This window comes from Ornithodoros turicata, chromosome 7 (assembly GCF_037126465.1).
Source record: "Ornithodoros turicata isolate Travis chromosome 7, ASM3712646v1, whole genome shotgun sequence".
Taxonomy (NCBI): domain Eukaryota; kingdom Metazoa; phylum Arthropoda; class Arachnida; order Ixodida; family Argasidae; genus Ornithodoros; species Ornithodoros turicata.
This window is the reverse complement of record NC_088207.1, coordinates 49,421,207-49,442,240: the sequence shown is the minus strand read 5'-3', so window position 1 is coordinate 49,442,240 and position 21,034 is coordinate 49,421,207. Positions and strand designations below refer to the sequence as shown.

General features: G+C 46.2%; 1 protein-coding gene and 2 long non-coding RNA genes across 3 annotated transcripts; all 3 read left to right on the top strand.

Annotated features, from left to right (window-relative positions):
• Positions 1 to 5,503: 5,503 nt before the first annotated feature.
• LOC135400630 (von Willebrand factor-like) lies at positions 5,504 to 14,996 on the top strand. The gene is made up of 7 exons (XM_064632460.1): positions 5,504 to 5,611; positions 6,389 to 6,467; positions 7,574 to 7,738; positions 9,431 to 9,447; positions 13,301 to 13,423; positions 13,912 to 13,990; positions 14,760 to 14,996. The coding sequence occupies exons 2-7, from the start codon at positions 6,392 to 6,394 to the stop codon at positions 14,939 to 14,941; spliced, it is 642 nt and encodes a 213-aa protein (XP_064488530.1). The 5' UTR covers positions 5,504 to 5,611; positions 6,389 to 6,391; the 3' UTR covers positions 14,942 to 14,996.
• Positions 9,773 to 12,484, top strand: LOC135401399 (uncharacterized). Its single transcript, XR_010424808.1, has 3 exons — positions 9,773 to 9,870; positions 10,138 to 10,228; positions 12,186 to 12,484. It is a non-coding gene; the product is annotated as an uncharacterized LOC135401399 (long non-coding RNA).
• Positions 14,997 to 16,455: 1,459 nt separating the features above from the next.
• Positions 16,456 to 18,243, top strand: LOC135401400 (uncharacterized). Its single transcript, XR_010424809.1, has 2 exons — positions 16,456 to 16,688; positions 17,988 to 18,243. It is a non-coding gene; the product is annotated as an uncharacterized LOC135401400 (long non-coding RNA).
• The last annotated feature ends 2,791 nt before the right edge of the window (positions 18,244 to 21,034 follow it).

Genomic DNA, 21,034 nt, shown 5'->3' with positions numbered 1-21,034 from the left:
ATGTCGAAGACTCACAGCCCTACAAGCGTAGTCCGCCATGTTTATTGGAGTCATACCTCCCCTGAACGATAGAATTAAGGTTTACCGGATGCGACTCCGTGTGATGACTCTTGCACCTCGCTGGCGTCACCGCTTGCATGGTCACGTTGATTCTCCAAGATGGCCTCACTGGGGTGATCCTAAAACTCTAGAGCACCTCCTTCTCCATTGCCCACAGTCCCAACCTTTCCGAACCGCACTTTCAGTCTCTCGAAATCTGATGTACTTTCGCCCTCTCACAGTTTCAAAATTCTTTGGTCCATGCTCCATGGTCAAATCCAGACCATCAACGCTCTGCCTTCACTTCTAAGCTTCTTGGACACCATATAGGACTTCGGTCCTCACTGTACGTGGCGACTGAGTATTATATTTCACCACATTACACTGCCAGCGATGATGTACAGTATCTCCCCTGGAGATGAAATTCTTCAGTCATTGTTGTTGTTTGTTGCCTTCCTTTGTGTGTGTGTGTGTGTGTGTCTATGGTATGCAGTGTCATCCACACGACTCTTTTGTTTGATTGCGTTATATCATTCTAGGCACAAAAGCTGAAAGATGCTGTGAAATCATTGCCCATCTTGAATGCAACAGATGCGTACGTTGCTCAGGTGCGTATGAGCTTCCTTTGGCGATTCTTCTCCTGCTGAGAAAGTCGAACGCTGTCATTAAGTGCGAGCTGAATGGGAATGTGGTGGGAGCACGAAACAGGTGTTCGTGGTCATGTAACGGTACTTTCTGTCAACAGGTGCAGTATCTCCACGACTCCATTGATCCCGAGTCTATGTGCCTGGACGCAGCAGGATTCCTTCACATCAACCTATCGATGCTCACCTCGGTAGGCCACGTTCCTACTGGCGTAGAGATACAGCAGAAATATACGAGGCGTGTTCAAGTCAAACCGGGACTTTCTGTCTCCCGAGTATACAATTGGCTCGCGCTACTTCTTTTTCGTCATTTCCACACGCGACAGGCCTCCGCGTTCACCACGTGGTAGCCCAAAGCTTGTGCAAAACAAAACAACAAGAAGCCACGTGCTGGACAAGATGGTCGACAACGAGGTGAGCGCGCACATCGAACAGCGAATTGTCATGAAGTTTTTCGTGAATGAAGGCGTAAAGTCATTTGAAATTCACAGAAGACACACGGGATCAGTACGATACACTTAGCCGACACAAAAAAGTTTGAGTGAGCAAACGGTTCCGAGACGGCCGTACATCAGTGCAGGACGATCCAGGCCGCGGCGGCTCAGAGCCCAGTGCCAGAGTTCCTGAGAACATCCAACTTGTGGAGCGCCTGATCCTCAAGGACCGCCGGACAACATGTCTCGAACTGGCTCGAAAGAAGGACCTTTCTGTGGGAACGTTGAATATACTATCATTCGTGAACTTCACCAGTTTCGGAAAGTTAGTGCCCGTTGGGTCCCGAGGCAGCTCACCGTGTTTGACCGGCAGAGAAGACTGGAAATCTCACAAGAAGAGCTAAGGTACTGTTTGGACAATGAAGGACAGCCGTTCCTTGATCGGATCACCACGTGCGATGAAACGTGGGTGCACCATTTCACTCCTGAGTCTAAACGCGCATCAAAACAGTGGAAGTATCCGGGCACGCCAGCTCCCAAGAAGTTCCGAAGTACCCCGTCCGAAGTACCCAGCTCATCGCCACGGTTTTTCCGGGACAAGTGTGGCGTTGTTCATGTTGATTTTCTTCCCAGTGGTACCACCATCAATTGTGCATATTACTGCCAGGTTCTCAGGGATGTGCATAAGGTGCTGAAGCAAAAACGGCCGGGCCTCATCACCAAAGGAGTCCTCCTCCTACAGGACAATGCACACCCGCATACCGCGCACCTCACGACACACACCTTACAGGAACTTGGCTGGGAGTTGCTGTCACATCCCCCTTACAGTCCAGACCTCGCCCCCAGCGATTTCTGAAGGCGTTCCTTGCGGGCCTCCACTTCAGCTGCGATGACAAGGTCAAGAATGCGGTCCGATCATGGTTGCTACACGCCGGTAAGGATTTCTACGCTGGTGGCATCCAAGCCCTCGTGAAACGCTGGGACAAGTGCATTAGTGCAGCTGGAGAGTACGTTGAAAAATAAAACTAATTTCTCTCCTGTAAGTTCATTTTACTTTTGGCGAAAAATGAAAAGTCCAGGTTTGACTTGAACACCCCTCGTAGTTGAGGTATAGCGTGTCTAGCGTGGTTACATACAAGACCTGTCATGGACTTCATTAGCCTCGCACATACACCTGAGCTATCCTCACACACCTTAGGCATACCTTCAGAGCCGTAGCGACGGGGTGGGGGGGGGGGGAGCGAGAGGGGCAGCTGCACCGGGCGCCCTCGCCAGAGAAGACGCCGACCGGTAGGCCCTGGCAGGCAAGGTTGGACAGGATAAAGCGGGAAAGAAGAAACTTTGAATTAACGATCTCGGCAGTGCAAATAAGCGTTTTCATATCTTCGTTTCCAGGTTTTCTGCATTATATTGTACACCGCTTTGGTTTACTGTGCATAGTGGTGGCAGTACAGAAGGTTATAGGAACACTGCCACGTTATGCACCGGTGCGCGTTATACATGGAATTTTTTTCACATTTTGCCCATCTTTAGGGGTGCGCGTTATACACCGGAAAATACGGTAAATCTACTTCTCCTTCCAATCATAAGCGCGGCGCAAAGCAGCATGGGAACTTTGATGGGATCTGCTCCGTCGTCTGCTTCAGTTATGGATGGTTTACCCTGGCTGACGCTGCTGCTGTGCATGCCGGGAATGTTGTTGTTCTACCTCGACCTCTCGTAATGCTCTAACGCTATTTAAGTTCCCATGAGCCCTTGCGTAAAATCTAAAGACTTTTTTTTTTCTTTTGCAGATGCTCGGGTCAATTATAACATACACAGTTATACTCGTGCAAACAAACACAGACGTGGAAGATGTCAAAACAGCGGCATAGCTATGCTGCATACCCTTCGTGGATCACGGCCTGCATCTGTAAGGAGGAAGAAGTAGTAGTCCAATAGCTTGACAGCAAGATAACGATAAGATAACTGTCTCCATGTTGTCCAGCGGTGCGTTGAAGGGAAACCACCACGGTATTCCAAACACAAGACTATTCTGCTGCTGTGATGGGCTGTCCACTGCCTTTTGTCTACGTCGCAGACCTGCATATTAAAATAATTTATATTAGCAATATTTGCTTAATACGCTAAGGAAGTCTGACCTGTGGAAGGAGCACAACAGTAACGAGCCCGAGACATAGCGTATAGGCCCCGTGCGCTAGTTTCGAGGAGGCGAAGAGAGCGCCCGAAACCACCCAAGGGGCGAGGAGGTGCGAAACGGCACTGAAGGCGAATCCACTCTCTCCACCTTGCCGTATGCAGCTGCTGTTGACTTTTTTTTTTCGACTTTTCCAATGACCAGTAGGTTTGGATACCCATAATCCGCACGGCTCGCATGCTGCGCCTTTGCAGCTCCGAGAACCAAGGGAAGTATGAGGTTTTATCGTTTCCCTGCCCGGCTGTACAAGCGCGGCCACAGCAACAACGGTGGATACACGTCATTTGGCGCGACAACAAAATATGATCTAACCTGCAAATTCTATTCATGTGATACATGCGTCCTGTTCTACAATAAATGTGAACGTCTTCGTTTCTGCAGTCTGCATATAATTTATTTTACTAGTTTGTATCAAAAGCATCCAGGTAAAACTTCTGAACACACGTCATCTGCTGTGCATAATGTTTGAACACTACAGTTTCATCGTAGCAGAAAATAACAGGTGCTGAAAACAATAAGGCTTCTGTTAGTTCCCTTCACGATTCGGATTGATACCCGCCACTGTGGCAAATCGGTGACAGACGCAAATTCGGCAGATTGAGGAATATCGCAAGTGCAGCACCGCTTCAGCTTTAGACTCGCAGTGTCCCATTATGGGTTTGTGGTTTTCGCCACTTACTTTCAAGCCAATTCAGGGTGTGTTTATCGACATTTATATGGTTTATTAAAAATCGAATTCTTTCTGCAGCGATGTTCCGTCAGGACGGACGGGATGTCCGAAAGCGAGCGTCGATTTAATTGCACGCGAAGTAGTGGCTATTTTGTGAGTGAGGGAGACAACGAAAGACGCTCAAGTTTAATACTCAGTGAACAATAGTCAGTACAAAACACTCAAACAAAGAAAACCTATCTTTCGTTGTAATAAATGCGAGGGTATATGAGCATACTCACGTCCGCATTGCGGTCTGCTTTTTCGGAATATGCCAAATTTGAAAAAAATTAGGATAAATAATAATAATATAATAATAATTCGGGGCATGTTTTTCGACATTTTTCGGAAAATGTCGAAAACCACGAGAACTACGTCTGAGATATGCATGAAGCTGAAACAGGAAGACGAGTCGACAAAGGCACGTTGCTATTACCGCACTTTCCCCTACCGGGTGTTCGAAGACATCTCCCACCTCAGAAACATGTACGGACTCATAAAGCCTTCCTTGCTCTACATTTGTGCCGCTGTACATAAAAAAAAAAAAAAAGAAAAACCGTGCCTCTTTAGGAGGTCGCAAGTCGCATCTGAGCTTGACGCTAGCTGCTGCGTTCGCCACTGCGCAACACACGACAGCACCCAGCGCTCAATTCAGTCATACTGCCTGACGCTCTGGGGGGAATGTGCGTCCTGGGCCGACTTCTATGGGAACTGTGTCGACATATGCCTGAGAGCGTCTGAGGAAAACCCAGAAAAAAAAAACACAGACCAGCACAGCCGGCATCGGGATTCGAATCCGCGTACACGCTTAAAAATGAACTTCACCGCACAGCACGCTTCTAGCCAACCATTACCTCGAATGATATCGTTATCCGTCCTGATTTGTTGCAAATGAAGGCGAACGCCTTTTTTGTGATAATTATGGACAGCATAAGTGTCAGAAAAAGGGCGTACGCCTCCCGTTTTCAACAAATCAGGGGCTTAACTGCTTCATCTTCGTTACGGTCGTTACAAGCTAACGAATGGCGGGAAATTCAAAAAGGTGGGCACGTGACACATCGCGCGTGATGTGTACCACGGCCTTCACGTATCGAGCGAAGAGCCGTGCACGTGTTTTATCACGTGTCCACCTTTTTAAATTTCCCGCCCGCCTTTTTGAATTTCCCGCCACTCGTTAGCTTGTAACGACCCTAACGACGATGAAGCGATTAAGTCCCCAGGGCAGCTAACGATATCATTCGAAATGGTGGCTGGCTAGGAGCGTGCTCTGCGGTGAAGTTAATTTTTATAAGTGTACCTCCCAGTCTCGATGTGACATGGCCAGCAGGCTAACCCCTCAGCCATGCACCGCGAGCTGGTGTCATTTATCTTTTTCTTTTCTTTGTCAAATATGTTACCTTCGCACGTGTCACTTCTGCAGCAGGAACATGTGAATGGGAAACGGACTGCCTACAGTCTTCCTTTGAGTACAGGAATACACCTTTCGGAAAGGAAGCTGGCTCATCCTGCTTTCAGCGGCGGCTGAAACATATAAAAGCTGTAGTCACCCATTTAGTAGCACTGGCAAGCATTTTGAAAGCAATCTGAGGTAAGTGAGTTTGCAGCCCTATGTTTGGCGCGACTGTACTGGGCTGACTGTACTGGGCTGAGCTGTATATATGTATACACACGCGCGTATATATTTGTAAGTCGATCGTGCCATCCGAGCTTGCGGACGACCGTTTCGCCCTCGCAGGGGACCCATTGATGCAGGGAAGCGGCATGATCTTGCGTCGGACATAAGCTCACCGGACAAAAGCTCACCGCACCAACGTGTGAAACACGTAAAAGGCTCTCCTGACCTAACCTTGGTCAGTCTCGACGAGTGCATATTCTACATGACCCACTCTCCAACGTGTGAAATGCGTGAGAGGCTGCGGTCAGACTCGACGGTGAGCTTTTGTCCGCGCGCCCTTAAAGGTTGAGCGACACATTTATTACGATGGAAAATTCGGGAAGCGCCAGACTTAGTCAGTTTTTCAAAGTATTCACCGTATTCCCCACAACACAGTTTCCACGGACTTCCAGGCAGACTGCTGCATCTGCTAGGTATACTGGAGCATCTTAATTGTATTTTCAATGTTGTTTGAGGTAACTGCTCTCATTTTGATGTATTTATATCCTATATTAATTGCATTTCTGTCTTCGATATCTAACATCCCATTTCAAAATACCTTTGAGCATCTTGCACGTGTCTGGATTTGCTCCGCAAGTGGATCGTACGGAAGAACGTATTATAGCGATCGTTTCGACCATCTCAATTTTTTTTCTTTTAAAATCAATCAATCAATCAGCGATCGTTTCTCTTTCCCTGCTTGATCTATAGAAAATGAAGGCTCTGGCGATGTCCGTGTTCTCTGCTCTTCTCCTCGTGTCTGTACTCCTGGCGAAAGCAGATGCGCAAGGTGAGAATGACATATAAGTTTCCATAAGTTTCATATAAGTTTCATACGTTTCCTGGCACAAGGATAGTCCTTGATTAAACGCCGAAAAGCCAAGTGGGTTCGGTTCACCCACACTAGACAATTATAACCTCTGCAAATATTTCTGGGACACTATACCGTCACTTGCTCAGTTATTCTTAAAATATCGGGTATCTCAAATGTCCGCTTGATCATTCTTTTTTTTTTTTTGTCTACTGTCCTTACAAAGATATCATGCGAGTATAAATGCAGAAACACGAAGTGTCGAATATCACCAATATAAGGGCGAATATGCTGTTCCATTGTAACGCTATAATATGGGATACTATTAGTATCGTAAGCATTTTTCTTAATCACTGCTAAAGCTGCAGGGCCTCTTCCTGTGTCTCCGGCCGACTTTTATTGGCGGAATGAAAGCCTCACTAGTGCATACTAATACTTCGAGAAACAGTGAGCAGTTTCTCACCTTCATAATTGTCTTTTGGTACGCAAGACGCCACATCGATATTACTTTGTCACCTTCTAAACGAATTTCGTTTTCGATGGAAGTTTGTCTGGATTAGCGCAGGGCATTCCATACGTTAGAGCAGCAAATGTAAGTTTCACCAAATTGCAGAGGAGCATTACTGGATATTCCTATGGCGGGCTAGCCCTTCCTATATTCCTAGGGCGGGCATTCTAGCCCGCCATAATATTCCCCATGAAAACGGATTGGATTGGATTGGATATGAAAAAAAAATATGGATAGTAACCATTCGTTCGGCATCAGTTGAGAAGAAAATCCATGATCCATTGAAAAATATATATAAACAAATACTGTATAAATACTCACGCATATTTTCTTGAGGCTTTCGACTACGACGCCGAACGTCAATTCGAAAATGGTTGAAGAGAACAGTATGGCGAAGTGAACACAGACTCCAGTGTACAGCTGCACAAATCCTGCATTCTTAATTACTGCAATGTCGCGACTATGGTCAGCGGAACTTTAGCCGTGATATGCGACGATCAAAGTTTTCGACCCATTCATCCACTTCTTACAGTTCCCCCACCTGCCCATAACTCTGAATCTCTAATGGTATCCGCAGTTTGCTTTCCTGGAGCCGTGTTCAGCAACTGTGGCACCGCCTGCCCTCAGGTGTGCGGTCAGCCTCCTCCAAGGTTCTGCACTTACCAGTGCGTCAGGGGATGTTTCTGCCGACCGGGTCTCATTCTGGACCAAAGCAGACGACGTTGTATCCCCAGGTCTTCCTGTCCTTACTTCGGATGAGCGTTGTTGCGTTCCTCAACGCCACAAGTGTAGAACATATGCCTTTAATAAAACTTCGTTCAATATTCTGACCTATGCGTATTTTTGTTCTTACTTTTCCCCCTGTTATACGGTACACATTCGTGGCAAACTTCAGCCAATTGGACGAGGACAAAGGAGAGGCACAAACTCAGGCTGAACTCACAACTTTACCGTACAGGAAAGATTACAGAAGTGATTAAAAACGCTGCTCGCGGTACATAGCATTCGAGACAGCCAAGGACAGGTTAGTTGGGTCCCCTATTTTCCCCTGCACCTTTATCTAGAAATATTCTACATTGTAACATACTTAAATAAACGTGCAGGGAGAAAGAGGGGACCCAAGTAACCAGTTCTTGGCTGTCTCGGGGGTTATGTATCGCGAGCAGCGTTTTTTATCATCTCTGTAATCTCTCTTGTACAGTAAAGTGAGTTCAACCTGAGTCTGTGCCTCTCCTTTGTCCTTGTCCGAGTGGCCGAAGTTTACCACGAATGCATAGGTACCAACTACCCAGCTTGGCTACCTTGGTTCACAATAAGGTACACAGCCTATATACCTTCGGGCGTGACACAGTGAGGAATTTTTCTGTCTCCTGACCCGACAACGTTTGTTAAACGCCATCAACCGGCGAAGCTCTGCATTCGAAGTTTCGTCGTAGTGTCGGTGAAGTTTTAATTTCTATGACGCAACTCTAGAGCAACGCATCGTGGGAGAGACGTGGCATCATATAGAAGTGACGTCACATTTCATAAGGGACAGCCACCTATAGCGACACTGTGTGTCTCAAGCACTGCTTTGAGCGATGCTATTCGTAGTAGACATCTTATATTCTGCAGAATGTATCTTCGACATTTTTATACGCGACATAAATCGTTGTAGGCCTTGTGGTCAGGCACGGAGAGCATAGAGTCACTACGCTTATTTAGTGACTCTAAGGAGAGCATACACTGAGATCTAAGGAGACATTTCAAAGATAAAGGGCTTTCGCATAAGCCAGTCGGCTTGCGGGCTCGGCCCGACAGTCAGTAGACGCAACCATTTCAGAAAATCAAACATTATAGACTTAAGTCATTAAAGCCGACCGCCGTCCCGTTTGGCTGACATTTCCCCCATTTTTTCCCCTTTGTTCTAATAAATATACCCCCCCCCTGCACCCATCAAAACCTTACAGTACAGATGCAACTCAGAAAGGAGACCCCCAACTATAAAACTAAAAAAAAAAAAAAACTAAGCAGTTATTTTAATGCAGAGATAGAAAAAATATTGTGAAAAGTGTCTGCAGGCAAAGTATTGAACACAATAATATTAATAATAATAATAATAATAATAGAGGAATTAAGGTTTTGAGGATGCAAAAGCAAAAAAAAAAGTGTTATCCCGCTTCCCAAATTATGTAATGGGGCACTGTCATCGCTACTGCGCTTGGTTGACTACTAGCAATATTCGTACAATAACTGAAAAATTTGAAGGCAACATGATACCACTGGCGCTACCAAATAAAAGTGGCGCTACATTTTCAATGTTTACGCTACTAAAACACTGTGCCGCTCAAGCACGTGTTTACAGTGTGCACATAGTGTGTAAAAGTGTAGGTATATTTTATACACCAATGCAAGCTTGATGCACAATAGTGCACGCTCTGTTCCTTCCTTCCAGTTTGGGGCAAAGTACTGGTATGAATTCGAGTCAGGCTGCTTTTGTTTTGCTTTCCTCCCAAACTCGACTGTCGTGATTCTGTTCCCTTCTTTGTTCGCAGTCCGGATTCGAAATATCGACAGAGTCCTGTAGACTCGTTCCAGAAATGACTCATCATGGACAGAAACATTGATCAGGAACAGATCATGAAACATCGATATAAAGGAACTTCCCGTCTCTTTGTGGTATCCGCCGTTGAAGGGATGTGTGACCATTACTGCATTTAGAACATAATATGTCCGTCAACAGGAAACGGGATGTTGACCTCACGAAGGAAGCCGAGGACATGTACACTGTTGAAATTCCTATCGTATGATCATTAAATGTGAGACTATAAAATACGCCCGGCAGTAGATAACATATGTATCATTCCTGCAACGATTGTGAGACAGTCATAACGGGTAAGCGTCCTGCGCCATTAGAGCATGTCATTGCCTGTATTACGTCTTTAAGTGACAACACTCGCTAAAGGACATACTTTGCACTTAGTGTTAGAATACAGAGTGCCCAGAACCCAGTGTTTTGCGCAATTAGCAGTGGAGACTTAAAATCTCTTTCGTGCCCTAAAGCGCTAGAGCACCCTCTAAGATAATCAAATGTTTTACAGTACTCCTATACCCTTGTTGGTATTTTCTGCAGTTATCCTTTGCCTTGTGTATTGGTTGCAGTGCGATCAGGCAATGAAGGCGACAACGCTGTTCGTGTTTTCTGCATTTCTTCTTGTGTTCCTGGTTTTGAACGAAGCGGACGGCCACCGGAGTAAGATTGTCCTCAAATATTCTCTTGACACATACGTCTGAGGTTGCATGGGAGCCACAGATATTTCCAGAGCCAGCTCTCCTTGCCATAAGAAACATGCCATCTCTATACCATGTTTTACCACATCGTATCCTCACCATGATTTACCGTAAGAACCGAACCTTCGTTCACCGGATCGCCGGATTTTCCGCTTTTCGATTATGTGGATGCGGTGTGGTTCTTACGGCAAAACATGGCGTGGATGTGGTATGGCTATCACGGCAAACTATGACCTTTCCCATCGAGTCCTTCCGACTTCTATGCACTCTGAAAACAGAGCTTCACCGCATAGCACGCTCCTAGCAAACCAATCCCTGAATGACAACGTTTTCTCATTTGATTCGATGAAAACGCACGGCACTGTTGTGGCAACCATGGAACTGCATAATGCCACAAGAATGACTTACGCCCTCCATTTTAATGGTTCGAGTCCCGGTACCGGCTGTGCTGCCTGGGTCTTTTCCCGGGTTTTCCTCAGGCCCTTTCAGATATATAAAGTCAGCACAGTTCCCTTAGAAGTCGGCCCAGGACGCACATTCCCTCGGGGCATCAGTCGTGACGTTGCGCACCTCTGTGAGGTCGCCAACGGCGAGCACCACCAGCACTACCACCTTATTCGTTTACACTGTAAAAACAGAGCTTCACCGCATAGCACGCTATGCGCCAACCACTGCCACGAATGATAGGGTTATCTCTTCCGATTCGAGGAGAGAAGAGGGCGTACGCCTTTTTGTGGCAATTTGGGTATATGGTAATTGCCACAAAAAGGCGTACGCCTCCCTCTCTCCTCGAATCAAAAGCGATAACCCTATCGTTCGCGGCAATGATTGGCGCACTACGTGCTATGAGGTGAAGTTCTGTTTTTAGGGTCTACCAACCTGCAGAACTTCACCGCATAGCACGTTCCTAGCCAGCCGCTATCCCGAACGATATCGTTCGCTTCCACGATTTATTGAAAACGGGAGGCGTACGCCTTTTTGTGACATCTTATGCAGTTATGATAATTCTCTCAAAAAAGGCGTACGCCCCGCGCATTCCACAGAATAGTGATAACGGTATCATTCTGCGCAATGGTACCTTCAGCGTGCTATGTGGTGAAGCCCACAGAAGCGTGCTATGCGGTAAAACCCGCTCTCCTAGAACATTACTTCACCGCACAACACGTTGTCCGCCAACCATTGCCACCAATGATAGGGTTACTGCTTCCAATTCGAAGAGCGAGGGGGGCGTACGCCTTTTTACAGCGTCAGCAGTATACTTTCGCGAGATGGCGTTAGCGTCGTCGGCATTCGCATATCCGCACAAAACCCTTCGCATGTGCGCTCAGCGCTGGGAGTAAGGAGCAAAATTCCGCCAGTTTACAACCGCTATCGATGGAAAGTGAGGTGAAGTGAGCAAAGTGAGATAAAAACCAAAGTAGGCGTCGTCGTCGTCGGTGGCGACATGTGAGGATAAGGAGGAAAACCGTACCGGTTTACAACCGCTATCGGTGGTATCACCGGATTTTTAGTATATATAGCCGAAAGCGAACACGATAAGAGCCCTCTCACCTCATCATCACTCACCCCGCCAACAATTTCAGCGACAACAAATCGATACTCACCACGTTTAAATAAATGTGTAAACATTTCATCCGGCCTCATTTTACCACACGCCTAGCTGAGGCTGAATTTTGCGTTACACGGGTCGCAATTTAGATATATGATAATTGCTACAAAAAGGCGTACGTCTTTCTCTCTTCAAATCGGAAGCGATAACCCTATCATTCGTGGTTGTGTTCTGAGAATGTAGAGAAAATTATTTTTTTCTTTTTTTTCTAAAATGTGTGGTACGTACGAGTGGACTGGCAGGCTTGGAAATGTTCCGAGACTTCTCTACTCGTAGGCGCATAACTCATATGTTTTCTCATTACTTGTAGGACGGTGTCCCCGTAACTCAGAGTATAGCAGCTGCGGTACTGCGTGCCCCGAAGTGTGTGGGGAACTTCCACCGACGCGTTGCAATGCGGTTTGCGTGAGTGGATGCTTTTGTATCGACGACTACATCTTGGATCCGTCCAGGCGCCGTTGCATTCTCAGAGACGTGTGTCCTCTTCTCCTTAGATGAATGTGCGTGTGTGCGCACACCCCCGGCGCACCACTCAGGCACTTTCTAACAACCTACACATGTTGTATTACCGGAATAAATAGTGTGGCAACCACAAACGTACATTTTCAATTGCTTACTTTCTTACTATTGAATCAGAGTCCTCTCGACGGAGGAGGGAGAGGAGGAACCGCCCAGGGCGTCTTTCACGGAGGAGTCGCCGCACTGTACAAAAACTGAACTTCACCGTATAGCACGCTGTGTGCCAACCATTGCCGCGAATGATAGTGTTGTCGCTTCTGATTCGAGAAGAGAGAGGGGCGTACGCCTTTTTGTGGCAATTTGGCTATATGATAATTGCCATAAAAAGGTATACGCCCCTCTCTCTTCTGAAATCAGAAGCGACAACCCTACACTGTTAAAACAGAACTTCACCGCATAGCACGCTCCTAGCTAACCATCATTCCGAATGATATCATTCGGTGCATTGATTTGTTGAAAATTGGAGGAGGCGCCTATCTGGGACAGATTACCTTGTCCCAGATAGGCGCATCCCCCCTGTTTTGAACAAATCATGACACAGAATGATATCATTCGGTATGATGATTGGCTAGGAGCGTGCTATGTGGTGAAGTTCTGTTTTAACAGTGTATCATTCGCGGCAATAGTTGGCGCCAGCGAGCCCTGCAGTGAAGCACCGCTTCACCACATAGCACGCTACACGAGGAACACCATCTCCTCTACATTTGGTGACCCGAACAACGAGCACCATGTTCGGTGTAATTCGGCCATTCACCATCCTAAATTTTTCGGCAAACCAGCAGAATTTCCGGCTATAGCCAGCCGGCAAACAAATTTTCTTTGTCAAATATGTTACCTTCGCACGTGTCAGTTCTGCGACAGGAACATGCGAATGGGAAACGGACTGCCTATACCGCCTTCCTTTGAATACAGGAATACACCTTTCGGAAAGGATGCTCGCTCATCCTGTTTTCAGCAGCGGCCGAGACATATAAAAGCTGTAGTCACACATTTGGCAACACTGGCAAGCATTTTGAAAGCAATCTTGAGGTAAGTGAGATTGCAGTCCAGGCGTCTGTCTGGGCTGTCATAAGGTATCTGGCGCTGTTCACACGATAGCAGCAATACATATATGTATAAATATTTGTAAGTTGATCGTGCCATCTATACTGGAGTAGCCAAGAGACTTTTGCAGTGCATTTGGGAGAGAGAAACGAGAGTGAAATCCCCTATTAAAGTGACCAGACCCAATAGCCTGATACTGTCCTAGCTCGGCCCCTGAAGATGTCTTTGGAACAGTCTTAAGGATACCGTATAAGGACATTGTGGGGTCCCATTATGACTCCTGGATAGGATACCCTGGGGATCGATTTCGCCCTCCTGGGGGACGCCATCTCCGTACCTGATCTTCGGATATTCCAGGGACGCCGGTTGTGTGTCATGGGGTTGCGGTAGCAAACGAATTTACACCACAGGTAGATCGTATGACGAAACGTATAGTAACCCACCTGTCGTGTCTCCTCTCCTGTGTGCTCTAGAAAATGAAGGCCCTGGCGATGTTCGTGCTCTCTGCCCTTCTTCTCGTATCCGTATTCCTGGTGGAAGCAGATGCGCAAGGTGAGAATGACATGCAGCGTAGAAGGACAGCCCCTGAGCAAACGCGGAAAACCACAAAGTAACCGAAACGTCGAAGTAGACTCGTTCTTAGGTTATGTTAAGCCAGCGTATGCCCCAATTCTTCAGACGCGGAAAAGCCAGCTGGGTTCGGTCCTCCTATTGCTGGACGTTTATAGTCTCTTTACATATTTGGAGCCACCTCAGTCCCCTTTGCTCAATTATCCGCCCCTCATTGGGTTTTTGAATTGAACTGAATTGATTTTTTTTTAAATCTACTGTTTATACAAAGACATTCTGCGAGTATGAATGCAAAAATGTGAAATATAAATTATCACAGATATAACAGGGAATATAATTTTCTATTATAATGCTGTGGTCCCGTGGTATAATATTAATATTGTAACAACTATTTGCCTTAATTACTGCTAAAGCTTCAGAGCCCTACCTGTCTCTCGCTAACTTTCATTCCAAGGCGGGGCCTCCCGATCCGGAACGTCGTTCGGAAAACGACTGGAGGGGAATTATCCAGAAAATGTTACAAAATCGAATTGATGAGAACCGCGTATAGCGAATGATCACAGAACTGCTGCAAATACTGCTTTATTAATGGCTGCAATGTTTTAATTGAAACATATATTGAAACAAAAGGTAGGCATAACGTCACTGGAATTTTAGTCGTGAGATCCGACGAGCGAAATTTTCGACCCTTCGTCCACTTTTTATGGTTACCCCACCTGCCCATAACTTTGAATCTCTATGGTACCCGCAGCTTGCTTTCCTGGAGCCGTGTACAGCAACTGTGGCACCGCCTGCCCCGAGGTGTGCCGTCAGCCTCCTCCCAGGTTCTGCACTCAACAGTGCGTCAGGGGATGTTTCTGCCGACCGGGCCTTATTCTGGACCAAAGCAGACGACGTTGTATCCCCCGACACATCTGTCCTTTCTACGGATGAGCGCCAGAAGTGTACAACGTATACGTGTGCAATAAAACTGTATTCAATATTTTGACCCGTGCAATTTCCCATTCTTACTTTTTTCCCTGTCATAGTTACCGGTGGTACACAGCATACCTGCCGACATCCAAGACACAGTCAGGGTCTTTTCAGTCTCCGTCCGCCCAACGACCTTGCAGTTTTATCGTGGAGTTGGTGAAGTCATAATCTTTATTATACAAATCTAGCAATTAGGGATGGGCCAACAGAATCCTCGAATCCTAGGGAGGAACTCGAGATTCGGGAACCCGAATCCCATTGCCCAAAACGGCGAATCGAATCTTTCGAATCCACCAATCACGTTTGTTTGTCTCTTTTTTAAAACCGGAGCCTCTGGAGCCCACCGAAAGCCTCATTGACCCAAAAAAGTTCCTGATCTGTACACACCCCCGTCGATAGTAATGTCGGAAGGACTCTTCAGTACATCGGGTGTCATAGCTGACAAAAACGCAGTATGCCAGACCCTGGGCAGGTGAGAATGCTTGTGTTTTTGAAGAAACATCTGCACCAATTTAAAATTTTCAGCTGTGTTTTCTTGTTTGCTTGTTTATATTGTTCTGGACTGAAAGAGCTCAGGCAGGAACTCTTACATGTAACATTGAAAAGTAACGTAGTTTTGCTTCCGCTTGTTTCTTAGTTTTATGGAAAGAATTCAGATTCGAGTGTTTACGTATTTCCTGTTAGTCGATGAACAATATGTTACACAAATTACATTTAAGAAGAAGTATATGGGTGTGTTTGCTCCTGAAAGTGAACTGTTATTTCATTTGTGTTACATTGAACAAAGATATAAAATTCTGTTTCATCGCCCCGGGTCAATTCTGCGACAGCAACATACAAATAGGAAATGGGCTGTCTACACCGCCTTCCTTTGAATACACGAATAGAACTATCGGAAAGGAAGCTGAGTCATCCTGTTTCCAGCAGCGGCTGAGTCACATAAAAGCTGTGGTACCACATCTGGCAACACTGGCTAGCGTTTTAAAAGCAATCTGGAGGAATGTGACAGTGCAGTCACTGTCCAACTGGTTGTGTCTCGGGTGACCTAATGCATCTGGCGCCGTTGACACGATAACAGTAATACATACAGTCATGTCTCGCTTATCCGTAATTCAGGTATCCGGAAAACTCGTTACCCGGACTACATTACCGGGAACGACATTACCACAGTGTCAGCGACAGCCGTGGATGCCGCAGTGCAAGTCAGAAAGTATATATACAAAGAAAAGTAGCCGAAGTAATCGTCATAAAGCCATGAATTAGTGTTATTATTATCATCTGTGTTAAGTAGAAGGAGGTATTCCGGTTAGCAGGCCCAGGACATTATTTATATTAATGTCCTAATATTATATATTAGGCCCAGGAGGTAGTGATGACTTAAATAATGCAGTGAGTGTGCTTTACAGCCTATAACACACCGGCCGGCAACGAAAGTCACCGCAGACGGGTCTTTGATGTTGTCATCCCGACGTATACGTTCACAGGCTCAACACGAACTCCAAAGGACTTTCGTTATTCATTGCGACATGCAGGTGCGGTAGCAAATGATTTACTCTGCGACTGGATCGTACGGAGGAACGTATATATAATAATAACCCAGTCTGTCTCGTGTCTCCTTGACTGTGCAATATCTAGAAAATGGAGGCGATGGCGAGGTTCGTACTCTCTGCTCTTCTCCTCGTATCTGCATTCCTGGTGGAAGTGCAAGGTAAGCATGATTAAAGGGAACATTTACTCGTAAGATCCACCCATATACATACAGGATCTTTATAACCTCTTCAAATGTTTCTGGGCCAGCGCCGTCCCTCGCTGAAATACCCTGAAAATGAATGCTGGGTACGTCTCCGATATTCTACTCTCACTAATTGTAACATCGGTCATTTTGTTAAAGTCTACTATTTATGCAAAGCTATTCTGTTAGTCTAACTGCAAAAATATGAAATATCGAGTATTTGCAATATAACGGTGAATATGATGTTCCATTACATAACGGTATAGTATCGTACGATATTTTGAAGTATATTTTTAGTACATGTTTCTTAATCACTGCTAGAGCTTCAGGGCCCCTTCCTGTCTCCTGTTGGCTTTTATTGGCCAGGCTAAAGCGTCACTTCGCACACTGCACTGTGCAGTTCGGTACGCGAGATGTCAAAGTGCAACCACTTTGGCCACTTTCCGTTCCGAGCGAACATCGTTGTCGATGGCAGTTTCCCCAGATTAGCGCTGGTGCCACGGAGACATTCCGGGTGTTCCACATATCACAGAGGAGGATCACTGGATGTTTCCTTTGAAAATGGATAGTGGTCGTTCGTTCAGCAGCTTTCCCACATAACGCATCAGCAAACCCTTTCTCAAGTACCGAAAAAAAGAAAACAATAACAAATACTGGATCGCTACACACGTACACCTCTGCGCCAACCACTGTGCTGATTGATACAGCTATCGCTTCTGATTTGAGGGGAGAGAGGGTCGTATATACGCCTTTTTGAGGCAATTCAAATAGCCACAAAAAGGCGTGCGCCTCCCGTATTCAACGAATCGGGAAAGCGAAAGATATAATTCTGCATGGTGGCTGGTTCCGAGTGCCCTTAGTCGCGGAAGGACGGGAAGTCTTCGTGGCACCGGAAGTTGTGTTTGTGTTTACCCTGCACTCTTACAAATGAACTTCACCTCATAGCACGCTCCTAGCCAACTATCATCTCGAATGATATCGTTATCAGCACTGATTTGTTGAAAACGATATCATTCGAGATGATGGTTGGCTAGGAGCGTGCTATGAGGTGAAGTTCATTTTCATCCTTCAACCTCCTCTATCCTCCATCCGTCCGTCCTTCCTTTGTGTTTTGTTTTGCTATGCGTTTTCCTTTCTTTTTTTGGCTATAGTCGTGACGACGCCCACTTCTGTGTGGCCAACAACGGCGAGCCTATCCTGCCATCACCCCCCCCCCCCCCTCATTTTTAAGAGTGTGTGCCTTTGCCTTACTTTGAGTCTCTATGGTGTTCACAGCTTGCGGACCTGGAGGCGAGTTCAACGAATGTGGCAGTTCGTGCCCTGAAGTGTGCGGCCAGCCTCCCCCCAAGTTCTGTAATTTCATGTGCGTCCCGGGATGCATCTGCAAACCGGGTTTCGTCTTGAGCCGAATCGGAGGTACTTGCATTTCCAGATCTGGCTGTCCTGTCTTCGAATGAGTACCAGTTGCATTCCTCAACACTAGAAGTGTATGGATCCTACGTGGGCAATAAAACTGCATTCAGTATTTTGACCTCCTGCAATCTCCCATTCTTTCTTTCTTCCCCATTATAGTTATCCGTCGTACACAGCATGCCTCCGAACGTCTCAGATACAATGAGAGTGGTTCTTTTCTTTTTTCTTTTTTTTCTGTCTCCGTCTTGTCAACGACGTATGTAAGACGCCGTCAGGCCGCGAAATTTTATCGTGAGTGTCGGGTGGTGAAGTCTTAATTTTTATTGTACAGATCTAGCAATGCATCATGGGAGGGACGGGGCAAGTGACGTCACATTTCATAAAGGATACGACAACGATAACAATAAATGATGGAGAAGTGACGACGACACGGGGGTGTTTCCCCGCGTGGTATGCCACAGGAACCTATACCCTACTTCACAGAGATTAATATGAGAGGATGAATTAATGGTGAGCGCGAAGGGCGACGACAGGTCGGAGTTCTGTTTGGAGCTCTGCTAGGAGGCCAGTAGCTGCACGACAGCAAAAAGGGAGCGAAGAGCCCGGCACTGACGCGCAGGGGAGCTCCTTGGGCCAAGTGCTTTGGACAAGCTGAATGGTCCATGGTCAAAGAGCTCAAGTGGGCGTCGAAACACTCCGGCGTTCACACGTGCACCGGTCACAGCCCTCGATGATATGGAGAATCGTAGCTGGGTTGTGGTATGCCGGGCACAGCGCCGTGTTACTGTAACCGCACATTAAGAAAAAAGGGTGCAAAAAGCTGGTAACTTCTATACCGGGTGTTTCAGTTAAATCCCCGGGCTAAATAATTCGCGAACGGGTGCACCAATCCACGAACTTTCTTTTTTACAAGTATCTGTCCGATACCACCTACAAGCTGCACACCGTGTGAATGAGTGGGAGGCGCTCATTATTAAAATAAAAATGCAAATGAGTTTCGTAAAAAAGCGTAACTTCTAAAGCAGGGCGCTGTCGGTATTAAAATGGGTACTACCCCTTTTGGGACCTTCAGTGGACACCTTTTAGAGAAAAATCTGCCACCGAAGCGGGTCATTTTTTGCAGTAATTAATTAGTTTCGGTTTACGTATTTTTGTCGCGGCTTGTCACTGCGAAGCGCAAAAGGACGCTCTTTCACTCCCTTATCCATCAATGAATTACGTCCTTACACCAATGAATTACACCAATGAATTACACCAATGAAATACGTCCTTTTGCGCTTCGCCGCGACCAGCCGCAAAAAAAAAAAAAAAACGTAAACCGAAACCAATTAATTACTGCAACAAATGACCCGCTTCGGTGGCAGATTTTTCTCTAAAAGGTGTCCACTGAAGGTCCCAAAAGGGGTAGTACCCATTTTAATGCCGACAGCACCCTGCTTTAGAAGTTACGCTTTTTTACGAAACTCATTTTTATTTTAATAATGAGCGCCTCCCACTCATTCACACGGTATGCAGTTTGTACGTGGTATCGGACAGATACTTGTAAAAAAGAAAGCTCGTGGATTGGTGCACCCGTTCGCGAATTATTTAGCCCGGGGATTTAACTGAAACACCCTGTATAGTTACCACCTAGGTCAACATAGCGTCTGATAAAGGGTGTAAAAAGGTGGTAAAAGCAATTATCATCTATATCCAAATTGCTACAAGAAGGCGTACGCCCCCCTCGCTCACCGAATCAGAGGCGGTAACCCTATCATTCGTAGGTAGCAGGTAGAACTTTGCAAGCTTTTGGGTATACAACATATGCGACAACTATTACCTCCTAAGAGGTGCTCCACCCTTTTTTCTGCGAGTGCAGGCAACGTTGAGTCGTAAACGTCGCACAAGGGACGTAAAGCTGGGAGGGTAGCCACATTGCAATGACTGCTCCACTGCATGGAGGGGTTACCATTGAGTGGGTGACCATTTTTCATCAGTGAGTGACGTCATGCGGCGCCATTGCTGACGGGCCAAGGGTGAAGGGTAAGATGCATTTCGGCCGTAATGAGATGTTACCAAGGGTAAAGGGTAGCAACAACAACAAATAAATCGTGACTATGACATGGGGTGATTCACCGCTGGAGAGCAGTACATGCGAAACATTAGATGTGAATAAAGTACCAATTTGGGCTTGTTGCAGTGCGTCCGTCCGGTGTCGTCCTTATTTGTTTTTAGCGCTGTTTTAGCGATTTTATAACATTTGTGTGTGTAAAATTAGGTGTGAGATATGAGGATGAAATTAAAGTTATGTACTACAAGCACAACAATTGAGCTGTCCTCCACTGGCTGTGTTACGCCGCAAAAAGGAAGGTGAAGAAAAACGCACACACACACACATGAAAGAAGCCCCAATGTTCATTGAGATACGGGTAAATGATAGTCGTCTATACCGGGTGTTTCAGTTAAATCCCCGGGCTAAATAATTCGCGAACGGGTGCGCCAATCGAAGAACTTTTTTTTTTTACAAATATTTATCTGATACCGCCTACGAGCTGCGCACCGTGTGAATAACTGGGGGGCGCTCATTATTTAAATAAGAATTCAAATGAGTTTCGCGAAAAAACATACCTTCTAAAGCAAGGCGCTCTCGGCATTAAAATGATTACTACCCTTTTTGGGAACTGCAGAGGATACCTTTTAGAGAAAAATCAGCCACCGAAGCTGGTCATTTGTTGCAGTAATTAATTGGTTTAATTGGTTTCGGTTTACATAATTTTGTCGTGACTGGTCGCGATGAAGCGCAAAAGGGGGCTCTTTCACTCCCTTATCCACCAATGAATTACGTCATTACACCAATGAATTACACCAATGAAATACGTCGTTTTGCGCTTCGCCGCGACCAGCCGCGACAAAAATACGTAAACCGAAAC